General features: G+C 41.2%; 2 protein-coding genes across 3 annotated transcripts in view; one reads left to right on the forward strand and one right to left on the reverse strand.

The window, feature by feature from the left end:
• Positions 1 to 5,753: 5,753 nt before the first annotated feature.
• Positions 5,754 to 17,156, reverse strand: ttc8 (tetratricopeptide repeat domain 8). 2 transcript variants are annotated; one of them, XM_084309744.1, is made up of 15 exons: positions 16,826 to 17,156; positions 16,267 to 16,296; positions 16,011 to 16,131; positions 15,866 to 15,929; positions 15,520 to 15,679; positions 15,285 to 15,374; positions 15,132 to 15,176; positions 14,755 to 14,840; positions 13,758 to 13,845; positions 13,563 to 13,673; positions 9,152 to 9,291; positions 8,584 to 8,758; positions 7,620 to 7,742; positions 7,410 to 7,493; positions 5,754 to 6,784 (listed from the first exon to the last, which is right to left on the reverse strand). In XM_084309744.1, the coding sequence occupies exons 1-15, from the start codon at positions 16,937 to 16,939 to the stop codon at positions 6,668 to 6,670; spliced, it is 1,548 nt and encodes a 515-aa protein (XP_084165870.1). In that variant the 5' UTR covers positions 16,940 to 17,156; the 3' UTR covers positions 5,754 to 6,667. The 2 variants fall into 2 exon arrangements, with proteins under 2 accessions (XP_084165870.1, XP_084165871.1); XM_084309745.1 differs by lacking the exon at positions 16,267 to 16,296.
• A 1,504-nt stretch (positions 17,157 to 18,660) lies between these two features.
• The window catches only part of eml5 (EMAP like 5), a gene marked incomplete at both ends in the record, with an annotated part of 94,941 nt that continues 92,663 nt past the window's right edge, over positions 18,661 to 20,938 (forward strand). Inside the window, one exon of the mRNA XM_084309714.1 lies at positions 18,661 to 18,857. Coding sequence (XP_084165840.1) covers positions 18,661 to 18,857 — 197 coding nt within the window. The remainder of the gene's footprint in view (positions 18,858 to 20,938) is intronic.

A 20,938-nucleotide genomic window follows, 5' to 3' on the forward strand; every position in this document is an offset into this window, starting at 1 on the left:
TGCAGAGGAGTCACTCTCGCAATTTTGAAGTCCTTGGGGACGTGTCCCTGTTTTATAGAGAGGTTTATTATGTGTGTGATGACTGGGGTGATGGCGGCTGCTGAGTCTCTGAGGAATTTGGAGGGGATGTTGTCATGGCCAGTGGCCTCCTCTTACGAACTTCTTACAAGGTTATTTATGGGGAAACTTAGGAGAATGTTCGAGAATGAGGTCCAATGGTCATATCAACTTAGGGAATAAACTAAACTGCAAACACCATAACTTCAACTTGCCTGGAAGCCCTGACTTCTCTATCCTTCCTATCCCCTCTACAACATCTGTCCTTTGTTGCTCTATCTGTTCACTATCATTCAACTCCTCATTATACCACCTTCCTAAACTGTCACCCTTTTTGTACAAGGCACTGTCCTGGTCACACAGAGGTAATAATTTCTATTTTTAGTTTTTAAATTATGTCCAGAAAATAACAAACAAGATTGTGTACAAAAATGTACAGTTAACTATGCATCTTCCTCAGTCACCCACCCCCCTACTGTAATAATAATAATAATAGTAATAACGTTATTTGTATAGCACCTTTCATACAGGGGATTTCAGTTCAAAGTGCTTAATAAACATACAGACTTTATGAGCACTCTATTTTGTAAAGTGCCCAGGTCATGAGAAGCCTTGCTTATATGTGCCATCCTGTGCTGTTGAGAACCAAAGCTTCTGAAGTGCGTTGGACTTGTTGGACACATGTATTCCTCTTGCATATTCAGCAATGGGATTTCGCAAGTGCTGATAGAGGGCAATGGCCCCGACAGGCTCTCTCTCCACTACACTAAAAAAATGCCTCTAATCTAGACCGACATATGGGAAAATGGAGAATGCAGAGAATTCTGACAGAACTTTCAATGAAACATACAACAAATTGATATGTCAGGATGATTTCAGCGCAGAAGACAACCATGGTCGACAAAAAGGTATAAGTGCTAAATTATAACTTGTGATGGTGAATTTGTTTGATAGATTCTTTGAACTTTTTCCTGACATTAGTGCTAGATTTAAAAAACAACAATAATAATAATAATACAAAAATAATAGAAACATGTTCCTCTTTTTCAAAACGTTGATTAAAAAAACTAAATCTATTACAGTTTTTGCATGATTTGAACGTTTTAAAAATGAGTCAGTGTATACATTTGATGTATGACTTTTCCTGGTGTGTGTTAAATGGAAAACCCACCCTAAGCAAAATTTATAATGTGCTATTCCAATAATGTTGGGACAATTCCACCAATATCTATTCATAGTATTTGATTGCAAACATCTTGAGTATGATTCAATAACAGTGACGAATGAGCCTTGCTCCCTATTGTATGGCAAAACATGTCATGAGAATACTATGAATAAACACAGATAGAAAATGTTGTTTATATTACTGTCAAAGTTTGACATGGTTTGACATTGAAACAATGACCTTTTTGTCTAGTGTCCATGTCCATGGTAAGACCTGGGTCCAGTTGGGGACATTACAGACTGGTAGCGGTGTGTCTGGGGCTGCTTAGTGCTCTTCTACTAGTGGTTGATATTGGCCTGGGGGTCTACTGTAAGTCACTGGCAACACAAACAATGCTCTTTGGAATTATTGGCACCACTGAAGAAAATGAAATACTGTAGATAGAAATGTATTTTACTATAAATGTAATTGTTCAGGAACGCATTTGATTCTTTAAAAAAAGAACAATATATTCCACTTAAATTCAGTAACATTAGTGATATTCAGTGAATTGTGTTTTAAGTGTGACCCAGACCCATACTATATAGCAGAGCAAAAAAACACAAAAAAACAACCAGAGTGACAAGAAGATGGATACCAATTTCCTAGCTATCCTACTTTTCTACTGAACACACAGAGAGGAAATTGGTATTAATCTTCTTGTCGGACTCTGAAGGAGATTGTAAGCAAATGTCCCATAAAGTTGGCATGTTCCTTTAAGTGCCTTGCTCAAGGCCACATCGGCGGCAGGTGAGAGCACGGCTACTTATTTTCCCCACCCAGCTTCCTCATACTGGCCGCTATAGCGTTTGTTCTCAATGTGTGTGGGTGTCATCATCACGCTTGATTGACAGCTCCCTTTCAGCCTTCAAGTACACCATTTTATTTGCCATTTGCCATGGAACTGACAAAATCTAATAAACCCTATACTGCTCGGCTAATCATCCAACTATCAGCCTATGGCAAACCACCCAAATCTGTGTTTTTATTGAACTACAACTCCCGGAGATTGAAGGCCTTGGCCGTTCATTTTAATTTTGAGTCAAGTGTGGCTCCATACATCTTGAACAGAAATTGAGTCGGAGGAATGATGGGTCATGTGTGCGGAATCTGCAGACATAAACTAAAATCCAAGTTAACACATCTTAACATAACATAACATTGCCACCCGTTTGTTAATTTTCATGATGAGTGCCAATCATTCTGGAGAACATTGTTAAATATTCATAACTGAGAACTGTTTCTTTGAGTTACTTGAAAAGCGCTTCTTAAATAAACATGTTTTATTATTATTATTATTATTATTAAGTTCAAGTGCTTAAATAGGGAACATTCTCTGCAATGTCATCATTGTGTATATCTTTATCAATCACAGATGACAAACTCAGAGAAGGACACAATCAATTCACCGATATAGCATACCTCAGCCGTGAATTAATCGAACTCCAGGCTGCTTCCGTGACTGTGCTCAAGACTAGAGATGAGGCGAGGAGAGAGCTGGCAAAAGAGATCATTCAGCAAGGACTGGCCAGGTGGGAGCTTGACCACCAGAAGAGGAGAAGCAAGGAGTACGACACACAGATTGAGAGGTTCCAGGATGAAAACGCACAACTAGAAACCCACATCCCTCAACATCGTGAGGCTTTTTTGTTACGTTTTAATATTTTTCTAGTTTAAATCCACATATAGGATCCTTACAAATAATTTAGAGATATGGATGGATACTATAGAATAGTATACAAAATAAAAATATACTGTAGATGGAAATTAGTAAGGTAATGATATCTGAAGTAGGGATGGGCAAAACTCACAAAATTACTATTCGATATACTAGCTAAACTATTTGTTTTCCCTTAACACCGAACGTGAGTTAATCCAACACGCGAGCTAGTCGGCTGCTGTCATTGCTAACAGCTAACAAGATAGCGTATTTCCAGGAACTAAACCATTCAACATGACAATGGCAAACTTACAAAATATTGCTACCATGTAACATCCCAGCTGCTCATAGATAGCAGCCATGCTGCTGGCCAATGGAGACAGATGTTGCCACATGGCGGCCATCTTGCCACAGGCAGCACGCCCACTCATAACATGAATATCTATGGTGCATGTACTATTGAAATAACCATAGCTTGCTCAATTTTCAACCGATTTTCAAACAGTTTGGTTTGATATAAACGTCAGAGTCATACTTATAATGGACTTTCATATGAAATTAATTTCAACATGTCCAAGCATTAATCATAACCATGTTAATATTCAGATTCAGAGTTTTATTTGCCACATGGAAACAATACAATCATAGTTTTTCATACAAAATCATAAATACCATACCATGGGCAAAAGGAGCAGGAAGAAGAATAATTCTTATAGTTACCTGCCCCTAAACTAAACAAGTATTACTAGATGGTCGGCGTACAACCTAATTCACACAAAATAATCATTTATACCATATACAAAGAAACAAACAATCCACAGTTTAAACAAGAACAAATGTAATGATAATAATAATAATAATAATAATAATAAAGAATAAAAAAAAAAAATCTCACTATTCAGATCACATTTAACTTTCATACTGACAATTTTTTTTTTTATAATTCTTTTTGAATTTACAAACACTATTACATCCCTTAAGCTCGCTATGGAGAGAATTCCACAACTTTACACCAATAACTGAAGGACATATCCGTTTAAGTGGTACGTGCAAACTGATGCTTAAAATTTTATTTCCTCCTACTAAACTCACTTTCTAAATGAAAAAGATATTGTAGTTTTTCTGGCAGTGTATTATTTCTTGCCCTAAACATAATTAACATCGTTTGAAACTTAACCATGTCTTCAAGTTAAATTATTCTAGATTTAATAAAGTGTTTGTGTGTTCTCGATAATTCACTTCGTCTGATTCTTACAGCCCTCTTCTGTAGTATATATAATGGTTATATATTCCCCCATACTTCAACACAATAACTGAGATAAGGTGAGATGAGTGAACAGTAGAGTGTTCTCATTGCCTCATACTCTAACACATCCTTTACTTTATTCATAACAAAAATACTCTTGGACGTCATTTTTTTAACGTGTGCTATGTTGAGATTTCCATGTTAATTTATCATCCATAATTACACCATAATAACCATGGTGTATATATAATATCCATAATAACGTTTGTAATAATAAACCAAACCATTTGTAAATCGGTTGAAAATGTAGCATGCTATGGTTATTTCAATAGTACATACACCATACATTCATGTTATGAGTGCTGCCTGTGACTCAAGGAGTCTCTGCCTTGCACCATCTAGTTATATATCTATGGTTGTGCTAGTTACCTGTACCCAGCATGCCATTCAGCAGTGTAACAGTTAATAGGGTCCCCTCTCAAGGGAAAATATATTTTTTGAGACAAAATGATATTTAGATATTTTTTTATAATTGTGAATATTCGAAAATCGATGCCCATCCCAAATCTGAAGGCATTCTTCTAAAACCTTCTTAAGGCAGAAAGAAACTAGATGATATTCTGCGCATTAACAGTTTCCTTTTCGTTTTGCAACAGAGATGAACTGTAGACACTGCTTGCCAAGATTCCATCTTCTGAACTCCATGTGTTACTACTTCCCTTTCTCCAACACTATTACCAAGAGATCGTGGACAAATGCCAGAGAACACTGCAGGAGCAAAACAGCTGATTTGGTCGTCATAGACAGCATGGAAAAGCAGGTGGGTAACAATCAAGTGTTCAGTATTCAGGTTGATCAGGATTAAGTACTAGATGCATCTCAATTCACATGCACCTGTATTTACACAGGCTTTTGCTTTACTGAGTAGAACGGTCGACGTCCCTGAGTCTGTAAGAGTGAACATTTTGTGTTACTATTTTTTATCAGCTGTCAATAAGTAAGATGATAAATGATGCTCACGACTCTTCGCTACCCATGTACGTTAATGGCTTCTGGATTGGGCTGAAAGACGATCGAGAAGAGGGCACATGGAGGTGGCTGAATGGGACTGTGTTGACTGAGGGGTAAGAACTAAACATTATAACACTATGATTGATTTACAATGTAAAGTCATTGGTTAGTCATTTATCTTTTGTCACAATAATATCCTTAAATAAATGTTCTGAAAGGGAATGAAATGCATACTGTCTTTGGTATAATAAACATGCTTCCAGTGAGTAACCTTTTTAATTCATATAGATATTGGGCTGAGGGAGAGCCCAATGATGATATGGGTATTGAAGACTGTGCAGCTATCTATCCCAGAACAAACCCCTTCAAAAGTTGGAACGACGCTCCGTGTGGACATCCACTCAAGTGGATATGTGAAATGGCACCGATATCGAAGAGTTAGTGGTCATTTGACCACAAATGTTTTTTGTAGTTATTGTTGTTGTAATATCAGAAGAAAATAAACTCTTTAGTCTATTTCACATCTTATGAAATGTTTATTTTTATTGTCATGTTAATATTAGCTCAGACTACAAAATGGCAAAAAGGAGATTATGGAATGAACTATAAAAAAGATAACAATGTCAATCACTTGACTCTTAATAAATATATCCTTTCCATATCAGCACTTCACTATGTACATTACTATTATACAAGTCTCTAAAGAGACCACTGAACAAATTAACAAATGCCAGAAAATGCTAATATCAAATAGTTTGAATTGCACACACCAACTGAAAAGCCTTACTGACACCAGACAACCAGATAGTTTCTCATGAGCACCTCATGGGCTACTGAACCGAATGCAGATTATATTGGAACTTCATAAAGCCTTCAACATGTGGTGTAATTCTAACCATCTGCTCTCACGGTCAACTTTTAAGTGGTGTGTCGCCCTTTGTCTAATTCAATGCTGTGCCTTTCCAAACATTCAGATTACCTTCACTTCCATAGTGAGGTGTAGTCCAACGTCACTTTAGTTTCCCGCACGGTCCACCCGTATAGGGATTTATCATTGGGAAAATGTATTATTGGCTATTGTAATAATTCTGCCTCATGAACATTGGCAAGCTTTCCATTTTTGCACAAAATGAGTTCCCTTCCATCACTAACATTATTGTTTTAAGCCTTTTTAGTTTAAATAAAATTATACTTAATTATTTTACGATTAATTGTGAATTGGTTTATGTTGAGCTATAGATTGTGGATGAATACACACAGAAAGGTACACCATGCCAATGTTCATGCTTTATTTGTTTTAAATGAGATTTAGAAATGTGTCCATTGGAAATACATTGCAATTTCAAGCGAGGTGGACCGGCCGGAAACAACAATGACGTAACCACTACACCTCCCTATAGCCTGAGGCCAGAGACTACTGTGCAATGGCTCTATCGCCGAGGACTACATGGATTCACACTAGGGCTCATGAGGTGCACTGGTCAGAGGCTCACAGCACTGCAAAGTGTTTCCGCAGCTGCCTGAGAAGCAGCTGGGTGTCGACGTGCTCGGGGAACGCAACCTCCGACTTCAGGGCAGCAGTGTAGCTGCTCTGAAGGTCTCCGATCTGGATGCACACAGAAAAAAAACATCACTTCAGCATAGCAATTAGCAAGTCAGAACACGCTTATAATGTAGGGATGTGAAAAGAATGTCTGCATTAATTTGTGATGAATCGATGAGTCAGGGTCACCAAACGCCTGCCAAGCTTGCGGTTATATAATGTATACATACATATATATATATATATACATACACATACAGAAATGATGTCAAACGAAGACGACAGACCCCAAAATGGACACTGCTTGGGGAGAAACAGTAGAGCTACCGCATGAGCAAACTAGATAACAAGAAATCAGATGAATATAATTCCTACACATGCATGCAAATATGGCCAGCAGTTAAAGTGATACTGAAATGATGCGTGTCGGCCATCAGCTGATGTAGGACACAGCAGAACAGCTCCAACTCACACGGCCGAGGATGATAAGCACAATTTTATGTCTATCCCGTCACATAATCTGACGTAAAAGAAATGCAAAAGAAAATTGCAGTGTGCGATCACCTCCCCATTACCAAGACGGAGGCAGAGTGAACTGAATTCTCTTTGGACACACTTTGGTATAACAATAATTAGGATCGGTGTTGTTCAAATATATGTACTGTAGTGTATATAAGTCATACATTACCTTTTCTGAGAGAGTGGAAAGGTTGAAGTGTGGCTCATACATGTGCGGGGCCAGCGATGCCGCGGTCTGTAGGAAGGCTTTAGACTACATCCAACACAGAAATGTGACAAGTGATCAATAATGTCTTCACTTTTATTATTCATACTCACATCTGAATTGAACAGTGAGCGAGATTTTACGAACGCATGCAAAGCTAAATATGTTTTTCACCTGTTCAATGCGGCCTCTGAGCAGCTCGAGCACAGACAGGTTGTTGTAGGCCTCAGCGTGGTCGTTATTGAAGGCCAAGGCCAGTTTGAAACACTGGTAGGCCAGGGTCACGTCCCCTATTCCCTGTAAACAGAGAAAATATGCACTTTGTACCAACGGATAGGGTTCTGTTTGGTTAAAGCAGTCAATATTTGATTTCTTGTTTTTTTGGGGCCAGAGCCAATATGGGTTACAGACTGACTCCCCATTGTTGAAAGGCTCATGTGTGAGTCTCAACCAAAGAGGCTTGATATAGGAAGAGGGAAGACAGGCGGGAAAGATTAATGGGAGGCGATGACCTTGCTGAAAGCTCAACACACGTCACTCGCAGTGTCATTAGAGAAACTGACTTGTGCTGAATGGCAATCAACTGCTTCAATATCAAGAATGTCGAGTTCAATATTGTAAATAAAATATTTTCTGAATCTTGAAAAATTCATGAAAAAAGGTGAAATAAGTCATCAGTATGCACCCAAAATATAACAAAGATGTCTTTTACAAAAAGACCCACTGAATGACATTCTGAATTTAAAATGTTAACATGTTTCTAAAACCCTAAACATGGCAGATCTGTTGCTCAATAAAATAAGCCTGCCCTACTTTTACTGGTATAACCAATTTTACAATTCATTCCATTGATTTCGTGGGGTCCCTTGTCTGCTTATCTTCCCAGAGCTGGTGACGGAAGTAGCTAGTAGGGAGTTCCATGTCTTGGTTCCTTCCCGTCGGTCTCAACTCCCCTTTGTGGACAAACTCAGCATTGTTGGACACTGGAGTATCAGTTGCTTGCATCAACCTGCTCTGCTGTAACTCACCTCAGCCACATGTCCTATGTTGTACCAGACATCAACCTGCTCTGCTGTAACTCACCTCAGCCACATGTTCTATGTTGTACCAGACATCAACCTGCTCTGCTGTAACTCACCACAGCCACATGTCCTATGTTGTACCAGACATCAGCCTGCTCCTCATCGTTGGCCACCAGGGTCAGGGCTCTCTCAAACGAGGACAGGGTCATGTCGTACTGCTGGGCGTAGAAGCAGCACAGACCCAGGTTGTTGTACAGCTGGCAGTTATACACCCCCATCTGGAGTAGCCGCCTAGCAAAGAAATCAGAGACACCCGATTTTCTAGCTAAAAAGAAAAGTGTGCAGGAATGTGTCTCTGTGTCACTGGTGCAGAGACATAAGAACTTAACAATTCAACTTAACAACAGGACTTCACAGAATTATGAGCACAACACACAATAGGCAGAGGACTATACATATAACTCTACATGTACACATTAAATACTACATATGTACCGTACATTCAGTTAAGCATGGCATACTATAGTGTAGTCGCAATTGTAGCAATTAATTAGTCCAGTGTGAAGTAGTTATACTGAACGAAATTATTTGCATGAGGAAACTTGCATACTGATTATAAAGATATATAACCTTTAAATTAAATTGTTTTCATAACGACAGGCATACTATTGTTTTTCTTCTGACCTGTAAAAGCGAAGTGCAATCTCCGGCTGGTCCGTGTAGAAGTGGTTGCTGCCTATGCAGGCAATGGCCTCCACATGAGTGTTGTCCTGTTTCAGGACGTCTTTATAATACTCTGTGGCTGACGTGATGTTGTTCATCTCCTGTGATGAGACACAAATATAATATAATATAATAGATATTGATTAGATAACCCCAGTAGGAATAATCAAATAAAATTAAAAGTATACTTAACCCTTTTACTACCACACTACAGAAGGTTAAAAGGAACACGCCAACAGAGAGAGACAAGAAGATAGATACCAGTTTCCTCTGTGCGTTCAGTAGAAAGCTATCTGGCTGCATGTTAGCCTAGCTTAGCACAATGAATGGATGCAGACAGTGCCGGTTAGCCTTCGGAAAGGTGTTAGTTGGACAATGCCTAGGCTAACCGGCACTGTCCGCTTCCATTCATTGTGCTAAGCTAGGCTAACGTGCAGCCAGATAGCTTTCTACTGAACGCACAGAGGAAACTGGTATCCATCTTCTTGTCCCTCTCTGGAGAAGATGATAAGCTAATTTCCAAAAATGTTGGCGTGTTCCTTTAACCTTTCACTACCACACTACAAACAGTCTGTAGTGTGGTAGTGAAAGGTTTAAAGGATAACTCCACTTTTTTTTAAATTAGCTTATTTAACATCTTCCCTGGAGTTAGACAAGAAGATGCATACCTTTTTTGTCTCTGTGCGTGCATTTTAGCTTGGGGAATAGACGCTCCGTTAGCATAGCTTAGCTTCATCACTGGAAGTGGGGGAGGACAGTAGCCTTACAGTGCCTTACAGTGTATTGCAAGGTCTGACATTGACCAAACTTGATATGCATGACCTTGGTGGGCTCTAGGTCAACTCCTGAAAAGGGGGTCAATGTCAGACTTTGCAATCAAAAGTTAGGGGGCTAATAACCCTTGCCATAATTTCAGTGCGCCCCTAACTTTTGATTGCAAGGTCTGACATTGACCCCCTTTTCAGGAGTTGACCTAGAGCCCACCAAGGTCATGCATATCAAGTTTGGTCAATGTCAGACCTTGCAATACACTGTAAGGCACTGTAAGGCTACTGTCCTCCCCCACTTCCAGTGATGAAGCTAAGCTATGCTAACGGAGCGTCTATTCCCAAAGCTAAAATGCACGCACAGAGACAAAAAAGGTATGCATCTTCTTGTCTAACTCCAGGGAAGATGTTAAATAAGCTAATTTAAAAAAAAAGTGGAGTTATCCTTTAACCTTCTATAGTGTGGTAGTGAAAGGGTTACGTAGATTTTCTGTAAGTATGCTTTGTAAAAGTTGTGTTAAATTGAAACCACTTAAGTTGTTCTTTGTACTGTACATACGATGTGCTTAAATATATTAAAATTATACTATTTTTTTTATCTACTTTTTCTCCCATTTTCAATTTTTCTCCCATCCCAATTTCGTATCGTCCAATTCTACCCTCCCCTGTCTCGAACGCCGTTAGGCCATGCCTCCCACAAGCCGGCTGCAATATGGACGAAACATTACATCACATGGGGGGGGCCGTGCCTTTGCTATCGCAGCCCCTGAACTGTGGAACAGCATCCCCACCTCCATTAGGCTCGCCCCCTCGATAGATGCCTTCAAATCGAGGCTCAAAACCCACTTCTACCTACTAGCCTTTCCCGTTCACTGACTCATGCCCTGTTTTTCTATGTGTTTGCCTGTGTGCCCTCCCATAAAACGGAGTGTGATTGTTGTCTATATGTATCTTGTGTATTTACCCTCTGTACAGCACTTTGGTTGACACGCGTCATGTGAAATGTGCTTTATAAATCAATTTGATTGATTGATTGACATGTCCCCTCCGGTACTCGAGGAAGCAGCCGTCGCATCTTTTCACCTGCACAGCGCGATCTCTCAGCGGCGGGGGTCTGCGTGGGAGGGACACGCTGCCCCCGTCGCTTCCTGATTCTGCTGTGCAGGCGCACCAACCGACCTGTAGGAGTCGCTGTCCACAACGTCCGATCCCCACCCATCAGCTTCCCACCCCCTAATACTGCCAATTGTATTAGTATGAACGACCAGCCAAGCTGATAGCAATGTGGAGAGCTGGGCTCGAACCCAGCGTCTCCTGCATTGGTGGCGAGCGCCTTGCCCACTACACCACCTAGCCGCCCCTTGAAATTATACTTTTGATGTATTTTTGGTTACTTTTGCTTAGCAAAATAGTACACTTTTAATATGTTTACTTAAAATCTCTTTAGCCCGAGCGGTCCGTCGGCGGACCGCAAATGACATCACATCATAAATTCCTCTCTACAGACTGTATGAATTAATGTTGCATTTTCTTTTCTTCCAAATGTAGCCAAGAGTAAAGACCCTAACCATGTCAAAACAGCAATCATAGTGTATATTTTCAGCAATACATTTGTTTACCAATAGGTTAAAGTGTTATTAGTGAATCAGTTTTGGAAATGTATTCAGAAACTAGCGAATATCGACGGAAAGAAATGCGCACCGCCATTTTGTTTGTAGTCATATGAGGATAGACCACTACACTTCCGCGTTACATTGAAATCAAGGAGGAGATTGCGGGGGGGTCAAATGAATGGATGTGGACGAGAGCCGTGATGGAAGTGGTTGCCGATACGGCTGTGGGGGTGCTAGAGACATGATCGAATAGACGTTTATGCGCCTCGCTCTCCTGAACACGGCGTGACCCATAACTAATCGATCAGAACTAAATCGGCAGAGAAAAAGCCCATTTTAAAGCACCTATTCCGCTTGGACATGCGCAGAGTGCCTATGGAGTCTGGACGACGCGAGATGACGCTCGAATGAATGTGGACCGTTCTATCAGAGGGGGGAGCTTCGGTGGCCAGCCGAACAGGATAATGAAAAAATTATCCCACTAAATGGCCAGACGTGTCTTATGGCGACATCTACAATTACCTCATCGAGTCTCCAGGTAGACTAATGTTTATATTTAAGTGCAGCGGTCTGTAGCCACTTACATGACCATCGAAGCTCCCCCCTCTGATGGAACAGTCCACATTCATTCGAGCGTCATCTCGCGTCGTCCAGACTCCATGGGCACTCTGCGCATGTCCAAGCGGAATAGGTGCTTTAAAATGGGCTTTTTCTCTGCCGATTTAGTTCTGATCGATTAGTTATGGGTCACGCCGTGTTCAGGAGAGCGAGGCGCATAAACGTCTATTCGATCATGTCTCTAGCACCTCCACAGCCGTATCGGCAACCACTTACATCACGGCTCTCGTCCACATTCATTCATATGCACCCCCCGCAATCTCCTCCCTGATTTCAGAATCCCGGAAGTGTTACGGTGGTCTATAGGAGACCCAGGGCTTTCGAATGGCGTTGGAATTTCGAAAAAAGACACTACCCAGCTCCTGTCAATCAAATTACTTGTGGATTAACTTTTTTATTAATTATATTTTTCGGGATTATCTACCACAAAACTGAACGTTATTGGCATAAATTAGAACGGTTAGTTTATCTACTTTTCTGTGAACGTCTAGCAAAAAACGGCGTTGCAATCAGATAGAAAATGGCGGAGGAATCTACATAATAAAAAAGTATTTGTATTTACAGTAGATTTCATTTACGGTTCTTGCTGCACGCCTGGTGATACTAAATCCAGATTGAACTCTGCCATTGGAAAGAGAGATTTGGCCCGATCCATAGATGTGAGACTTGGCTATAATAAGGTAATTTATAGGCCTGATATTCTATATTCTATAATATTTCAATGGCAGAATGGCAGAATTCTGTACTGTTAAACACCTGTTTAATCATCTTCCCTTTATTCATCAGATTTTTTGTACACGTGATCTCAAGAAGGTGCTGAACGGTCTGGTCATTTTTAGCATGGTGTTATTCACCATCAAAGATGGAAACAAAAAGAAAAAATATATATATAATTGATATTCTCCTTTGGTTCATTACAATTTACTCAAGCCTAGTAACAGACACAATATTTCTGACACTGGGAATACATTCCCTGAGATCCATAGATGTCCCTAGATACCAATAACATGCAAATGGACCTTGTAGAAGTGAAGCAATCTTCCATTTACTTAGGTATGTATTTTTAGGCGGATTTTCAAAAAAATATGGCTAGGGCTCAAGATGTTAAGGTCAACTTACGTTTGGTAAACATCTCAGTTTATTATACTGCATATATAGCATATTAATGACAATCATACTAAACATGTGCTTTGAATTATTACATGAAAGCACATAAGAAATACATTGCAAGTATACTCAGAAAAGTACATATTATGGGTAAAACGTTATATTAAAAAAAATCTGTAAGAAAAAAATAATTTTGACTTGGGAAGTCTCATTATGGCAGATGTATTTCTTTGGGGAACTATAGTAATAATGAATGCAGCAACATGCCTCATGGATGCGGGCAATTCCTGTTAGGAGAGTGACCTCCCCTGGAAAGTGGTCTAAGCCTTGCTTGAAGAGATTCAGAGCTGTTATTGGTTGATCCATGCGCTGATACACCTATTCATGTAGAAAAATAAAACCACAAGTTAATCCATTCAATAGCAGGTTTATGGTGTGTTTATATCATGTGGCGTTTCTTACCTTGGCAAGGTAAAGGTAAGTATCCACCACCTCTTGATGATTCAGAGCTGATCGGAACTGTTTTTCTGCTTCACGGTGTAAACCCAGTCTGTAAAAGGATGCAAAAGTGGGCTGTTTGTGGATGGATGTAAATGCTATTGAGTTCCTGATATACAGTATAGATAGAGGTGTACCAATACTGATACGAGTATCTGTATCAGCCCAGAACAGACCACTAGCCCAATGGTATTGAACAATAATGATTGATTGATCCGTCAGTTACATTAGAATATAAAATAGGAGATTTGCATTCGATTAGATTAAAATGTCAAATGTAACCATTTCTATCAATAATGTCCCCCTCATTTTGTAGCTTTCAACATTTTTTAAATTATCATGAAAAGATAGGGCGGCTGGGTTGCGCAGCGGACATTGCGCTTGTCACCAATGCAAGAGACACTGGTCTCGAAACCGGCTGTCAGCGTTGCCTCCGGCTTGGGCCGGCCGTCATACTGACTCAATTGGCAGAGTTAGCGGGAGGGGAGTCGAAGGGTGGTAGTCTGGTCGTTGTAAACAGCGACTCCTACAGGTCGGTCAGGGCGCCTGCACAGCAAAGACAGGAAAATGGCGGGGGCAGTGTGAGCCTCCTACACGTTACTCCTCGCCAATGAGAGTCCGCGCTGGCAGGTTAAAAGAAGTGACTGGCTGCCTCCACATGTATCGGAGGGGACATGTGATGGGCTTCTATCCTCCCTACGACCAGCCAGTGGGGGGCACATGCTAACAACGACCAGGGGAGGGGAGGGAGAATTGGCACGAGAGGAAATTGGGATGGGAGAAAAATCACAGAAAAAGGGGGAGAAAAAGTAGATGAAAAAAAAATTATCATGAAAAGATACAAAGTACTTGTGAGTGTACTTAGTCAACAAAAAGTGTTATTAGGGCACCCCTACTGATATGGCATCACAAAACACCACTCTTATGTAAATCAAAGAGTTTAGATATCCAAGATGCTCACCTGTAATAGCATTTCCCCAATTGAACCTTCCACCACCAGTCTTTGAACTGAGCATGCTCAGTGGCTTGGGCTGCTAAATCTAAAGCCTGTACATCAGAGACACAATTACTGCTACAGGGGACAACGGAAAACAAATGTCGACAAATAATACCCCGTATATACTGTAACAAGGGCACAGAGTAATAGAAGCAAAGCAGTCTCGTGTGGGTTGAACAAGTCTTAAGTGCCATGCCTATGAGATGCCACCAGGGGCAGAGTGGCTAACTGTGAGTGAATGAGTGAGCTAGTGATATTTCAAGTGCTTTGCATCTCAACAAGAAACAAACACACACAAAACTTGCTAAATCTGTATTACTGGCCTTGATGTAGTAACTTACATTTTTTACATCATTTTCATGGTGGAAGATATACTCAAACAAAGTCTGAAAGAGAGAACAAAGGTTACTGAACTCACATGAAAGAGCAAACATATGGGAAGGTGGTATGATATTCCAAATAGACATGTTTCTTTTTTCAATACATAATCTTACCTTGGACAAATTGGGCTTTTGGGCATACTTAGCCAAATTTAATCTTGATAAGTGTATAAATGGTCCATCTGGATTAGTCAGCATGGAGGCCTGGGGACACAAGGAAACAAAACATGAGCTGGTGTCCTGAACTGAAACACAAACAGAGAAACACTAACATTATAGCGTGATGACTGCAGACATCATGTAGCCTCTCAAATCAACAGTCAAAAGAAATTGGGTTGTAGGTATTCACCGTTCCCAGCCGGACAAATCTTCCAGAAGCACTCGTGACAGGACGAGCAGTGCTGGCTGTGCGGGGGGTCTTGATGGCCTGCTCCATTGTCCCAGGTCTCCCAGACTGTGTGCTGGGTCTCACAAATCCTGTGATGGGACGTCCTGACTGGGTCATGGGCCTTAAATTTAAAGGGGTTGTGGGGGGGGGGGGGGGGGGGGGGGGGGGGGGGGGACACTCCGTTCAGAACAGACTGGGTCATGTTGCTTTCACGTCTGTTATCTTTATTAAAGTTCCCTACAATATAATTAACGACAATACCTCTTGCAGGTTTTGATCCATGTCGGTGTGATCGGGCATACGGTACCTGACAGCCGCTGTGGGTCCACCTCCATGACTCGTACCGGGGAGTCTCAGTGATGTCCCCGGCCCTGAAATAATGTCTAATTAGTCGTCAAAATCCTTTAGCAAACAATTATTTTACGGGGCAAATACACAGAGTCCAGCCTTACGTGCAACCTGAGCGATAGAGTTTTCATCCAGCAGCATCTCTGCAATCCCCTCCTGGTCCACCTCGACCTCATCTATGTATACCATCTCTGTGAGGGCACGGGTCTTCAGACTCCATGCTGCCTGAGAGAGAAAAAAAACACACACACACAGAGCTAGGTATGGTGCAGTGAGGAGGACCCATGCTGAACTAGCCTAACCCGTGACATGAAACTATAAAAGGCAACATAGGAAAGAAAAGTGGGAAGTAAATATTACCTCTGAGATAAGCAAAGAGGAGCCAGCGTCCTTTAGACAGCGTGAGTGAGACGTTGAAGAGAGGAGTTTGATGACAGGTTTGAATGCATGCATGTGACAAAGTAAACACCAAGAAGAGGAGGAAAAGAAAGTGAAATTAAAAACGCATTGATTCAGAATAGGTCTATTCGCCCACCTATGAAGCTACCTACAGCAGCAATGCAACCATGACCTGTCTGATCAGGAGTCATTCTAGACTCTTTTTGTATCACAAACAGTACTGTATTTGCAAATCTGGTATGTCATAGATGTAGCAGTACTGTCTATCTGTAAGTCGTGTATGTCATATATGAATTGAAAATGGGGGACCTGATGTAAACAAGACGAAAGTCTTTCTCTGGTCTGCATCCCCTTAACAATTGTATGTATTGAGCTGTGTACTGTACTGTACCCATTCTGCAATCTGTTAATAAAGTTTTCAATCTATCAATCAAGGATTATGCTTAACGTAGCTCATAGTAACGTTAGCAGGCGGTCTCCTCCTGGATAATCATTAGCGTCGTCTTTGCTTCTACATTACCTGGTCGTATGGACTGTCCTCTAATATCTTTGTACAAATATCAGAACACTGTTGGAGCCTCCGTCTTCTGAAATAGCTCCATGCGAGAAACAGAGGGTCCATTGGCACTTCCATTGTTTTGGTCGAACAAAACACACAATTTCAGTACTGAACGCAACTGACTAGCAAGCTAGCGAACATTAGCTTGATTCTATATGAATTGAAAATGGGGGACCCTGATGGAAACAAGACAAACGTCTTTCTCAGGTCTGCATCCCCTTAACAATTGTATGTATTGAGCCGTACTGTATTGTACCCATTCTGCAATCTGTTAAATAAAGTTTTCATTCATTCATTCATTCATGGCTAGGCCAAGCTTTCTCCGTCACTCGGCAACGAAGCAGGAAAGGGGAGGTCCTTATGGTTTCCTTTCCTTGGACCTGTCTGTCAACCTTGGGACACGCCTCCTTCTCCTCTGGGAAGAAATGTATGAACGTCTGTCCAGAAGTACTATTTATTTCCAAACGTCTACTACTCCAATGCAGATGTCAGCTATCTATCGCTATATGAATATGAAAAGTCTCTGATAGAATCGCACACGATTCTATTTATTTATTTATAACGTCGCTCAGTTAATACATGTCACACACAACGTCATATTAGAAAACCCTACCTACAAGGGAACAGACTCAGAGTCCCGTAATTACACGGAATTAGTACAATTGTACACGGAATTGGTATAATTAAGGGGCAAACCACCCCGGTGCAGGTGCAACCAGATTTAATTAAAATTAAACTCTGTAATTTACCTTGCTGAAATTAAGGCATGTTTAAACTAGGGTCTGTCTACTAAGAGTGAAAAGGGAGAACAAGGAAGTCATTTCAGTGTGGTCGTCTACACCTTAGGGATGTACACATATTCAGAGATGAGCTATTGTAAGGGATGGTTGTGTTCCCTATAATTTGTGGATGACTTCTGAAAAATCTGTACAAACGAGGCCCAGGCATTAAGTAATCAGAAACATGTTCATTTGAATTGCATTCCGAATTCCTCTAAGGTGCGTGATCTGACACTTAATTATCTTAAAATACTTGAAAAGTCCAAGCAAACTGAAAGGATGAAATCCGAAATCAAATAACGTAAAAAGTTAGCTACAAATACAATATTTTGATTGACAGCTGTCAAAAGCTCGACAACACAATTCATTGGCTAATAAGGCACATAAGGCGGGGCCCATTGTTGGACTAGCAGGTAAATGCAATGCAGGATGAGACACATCATCACTGCCAGTCATAGGACTTGCGCAGTGGCATTCATGACCCACTTCATACTTGGAAAACTGACTGTGATCTCGGAAAAGTCTCGATGCGCAAGCGCCTCAACCCCATTTCTAACTGGCCGTGATGAGAGTGGCTCTTCCTACAGTTTCATTCTAGGATGGTTATGGATACGATTGGACAGGTGGTTGATCTGTCACAGTCGTGGGCGGTGCTTGTGGAATAACAGTACAGCTCCATCTTTGCAGGATTTGACAAGAGCTTTGACCTGCATGTCTCGAGGAGCACTGCGAGCTCGGGGCTGAAGTAGAAGTAGATTCTCACTATGAAAAGAACAGCATAGGTAGCCTTTTTATTTTATTTTTTTAACCGAAAGATAGAGGCCTTTCATCCCATAATATAGGATAACTGTTATGCACATTACACTCAAATGCCTATTATTAATACTCTTATTGGACTGATGCAAATCCAGCGGGACTAATATGGGATACCCACAAGCTTGAAAGAAATATTTTTTGGTGAATGACACATTTTTCAGATACTAGCTAGAAGCGACAGAGAGACACGGAATTGCGGACATGGCTGACAGAACTGCTCCGAATTGCCACTTGAGACTCGAATGGGTTTACGGATACCGGGGACACCAGTGCCGCAACAACCTGTATTACACAGCGGCCAAGGAAATTGTCTACTTTGTCGCCGGAGTTGGAGTTGTTTATAACACACGGGAACACAAGCAGAAATTTTACTTGGGACACAACGATGACATAATCAGGTAGTGTAATAACACACCACTTGAGCACATGCACAAGCCACGCGCACACGACAGTTAGCGTTCAGCACCATGGACAGCGCCAGACCTTTGCATGTCATTGTGAAGTGGTATAGGGTCATCGTGTGTATAACTTGTCACTTTGCCTCTGCTGGTTGCAGCGCTGGTATTTGCACAACATAACTTTAGCCTTGGTGAAGTTGTTGGAGTGCTGGTAGAACTGTCATCATTAGAGCTGGTTGATGGTAGCCTTGCTCCAGGCTTTCTTAGGACACATGTGAGATTCTTGATTTAGCTAATAACAGCCCATCTGCCTGTCCATCTGTTACAGCATACAATTTGTCAAACACTTCCTTAAGCTGACTGGCCAGTGACCCAGGACAACTCTGCAAAATGTGCATGGACAAAGTTGTCCTGGAGGGAATCCACTGCATGGTAAACTCACACGAGAAGCCTCAAAACGCCTGGTCTTCTTAAGATGCAGCACAATAGCCTAACAAGTTATGCATGTATAATAAAACACATGCTACTTGTGCCATAATGATAATGATAAGGATAAGCACTCAATGAAGAAACCCAATCCCATTGCCAAAATAAAGTCGAACATGCCTATAAATAATTATACGATATGGAACTAATCACTGGATATATTAGATGGCCCATAATAGCCCCTAAAAAGCATTGCCAACTTCAACAGACCCATGCCCCTATTATGACATTCTATAATAAAAGGCCAGTTAACATTATTTGACAAGGTCCAAGATTCACGTCTATTGCTCAAGATAATCCTGCCTTTAATGGGGCGAATTGAGATCAGTCTGCCTAATGCTGCGCAACAATGACTGGTGTCCAATGCTTCACTGGTTGTGTTGACATTGTGTGTGTGTTGGCCTGGAGATGACTAGAATTATATCCAGTGTGTCGTTAGTCAGCTGGCCTCTTGCTCCATTATTAATTGGACAACAGAGACGCCAGTCTTGCACTGCCTTCTCTGTGGGTGAAATGCCTCAGTTCAAACGCTGTGTTGGTCGAGGAGCCATTGATCCAACCACATTATGATATTTGGGGTTTTGGGGGAAATAACTCTAGATTGACATTTCAGGTGCATCGATGAGGTCTTTTGGGGGACAGGCTGGAGATTTGGCTTGGCACCTCGTCATAAAAAAAATAGGATGAAACAGACCTCACAGTGTAGAGAGAGAGAGAGAGAGAGAGAGAGAGAGAGAGAGAGAGAGAGAGAGAGAGAGAGAGAGAGAGAGAGAGAGAGAGAGAGAGAGAGAGAGAGAGAGAGAGAGAGACTGGTGCCTCCTCACTCCAGACTAGTCTCAAGATTCAGTCTGGAGGAATTAAGTTGGAAATCTTAGACATGGGACTACATGTGGGACCTTGGTGGTGTCATTATCCCTAATGGGACGCAGCGAGTCTTGACAAATGTTACGCACAGTGGCTGGCCAAGTTGTCAAAGCTTTGGTGTTAAATATTCATCAATTACACCATTGGCTTTGCAGATCAGTACAGTACCTGGGTTAAATATATCTTAGCATTTGTTTTAACCTGTTTGGAGAACCAGAAGGGTGAGGTTGGCCTTAGAAAATATACAGCCTCTTCAGATCTCTCCCTCTCTGAATCTTGAGACTAGTCTGGAGTGAGGAGGCACCTTCCCCCCCCCTCTCTCTCTCTCTTACGTTCTACGTTTTATGGGGTCTACTTGATTACTTAATTGCTGTCCTTGAATCTCCCTGCTGGTGTGACCTTCCCCACAGAGACGCCGGTATGCTACTGCCTCAGGAGGAGAGCCGATGGACAGGGTTTTTTTTATAGCATGAATGAAAGGCACTCGCTTTCCTTTGGACTGATGGTGACTCCAGATACGCTGGCCTTTTTTATTGTCATTTTTGACTAATTATATATTTCATAGCTAGTGATTTGATTTGATTTGATTTGATGTTTATTTATTTCCGTGTCTTACATACAGGTGTATGCCCAGCCCATATGGGCTTACAAGACACATGCTTCTATGTATATGAAATGCAGAAAACCGAGTAGCTTTGCTTTGTTATCTTGACATGTTTGACGTGACTCTC

This window comes from Notolepis coatsorum, assembly GCF_963971535.1.
Source record: "Notolepis coatsorum genome assembly, chromosome: 3".
Taxonomy (NCBI): domain Eukaryota; kingdom Metazoa; phylum Chordata; class Actinopteri; order Aulopiformes; family Paralepididae; genus Notolepis; species Notolepis coatsorum.

What these genes read in the sequence shown, in the direction of transcription:
- ttc8 (XM_084309744.1), bottom strand. Translation starts at nt 16,939, where the DNA reads ATGGAAGTGCCAATGGACCCTCTGTTTCTCGCATGGAGCTATTTCAGA. An exon ending in ATTGCACTTCGCTTTTACAG is followed by an intron (nt 8,759 to 9,151) that starts GTCAGAAGAAAA and finishes TTTCTTTGCTAG; the next exon opens with GCGGCTACTCCAGATGGGGG. An exon ending in TTTCCACTCTCTCAGAAAAG is followed by an intron (nt 6,785 to 7,409) that starts GTAATGTATGAC and finishes GTGTGCATCCAG; the next exon opens with ATCGGAGACCTTCAGAGCAG.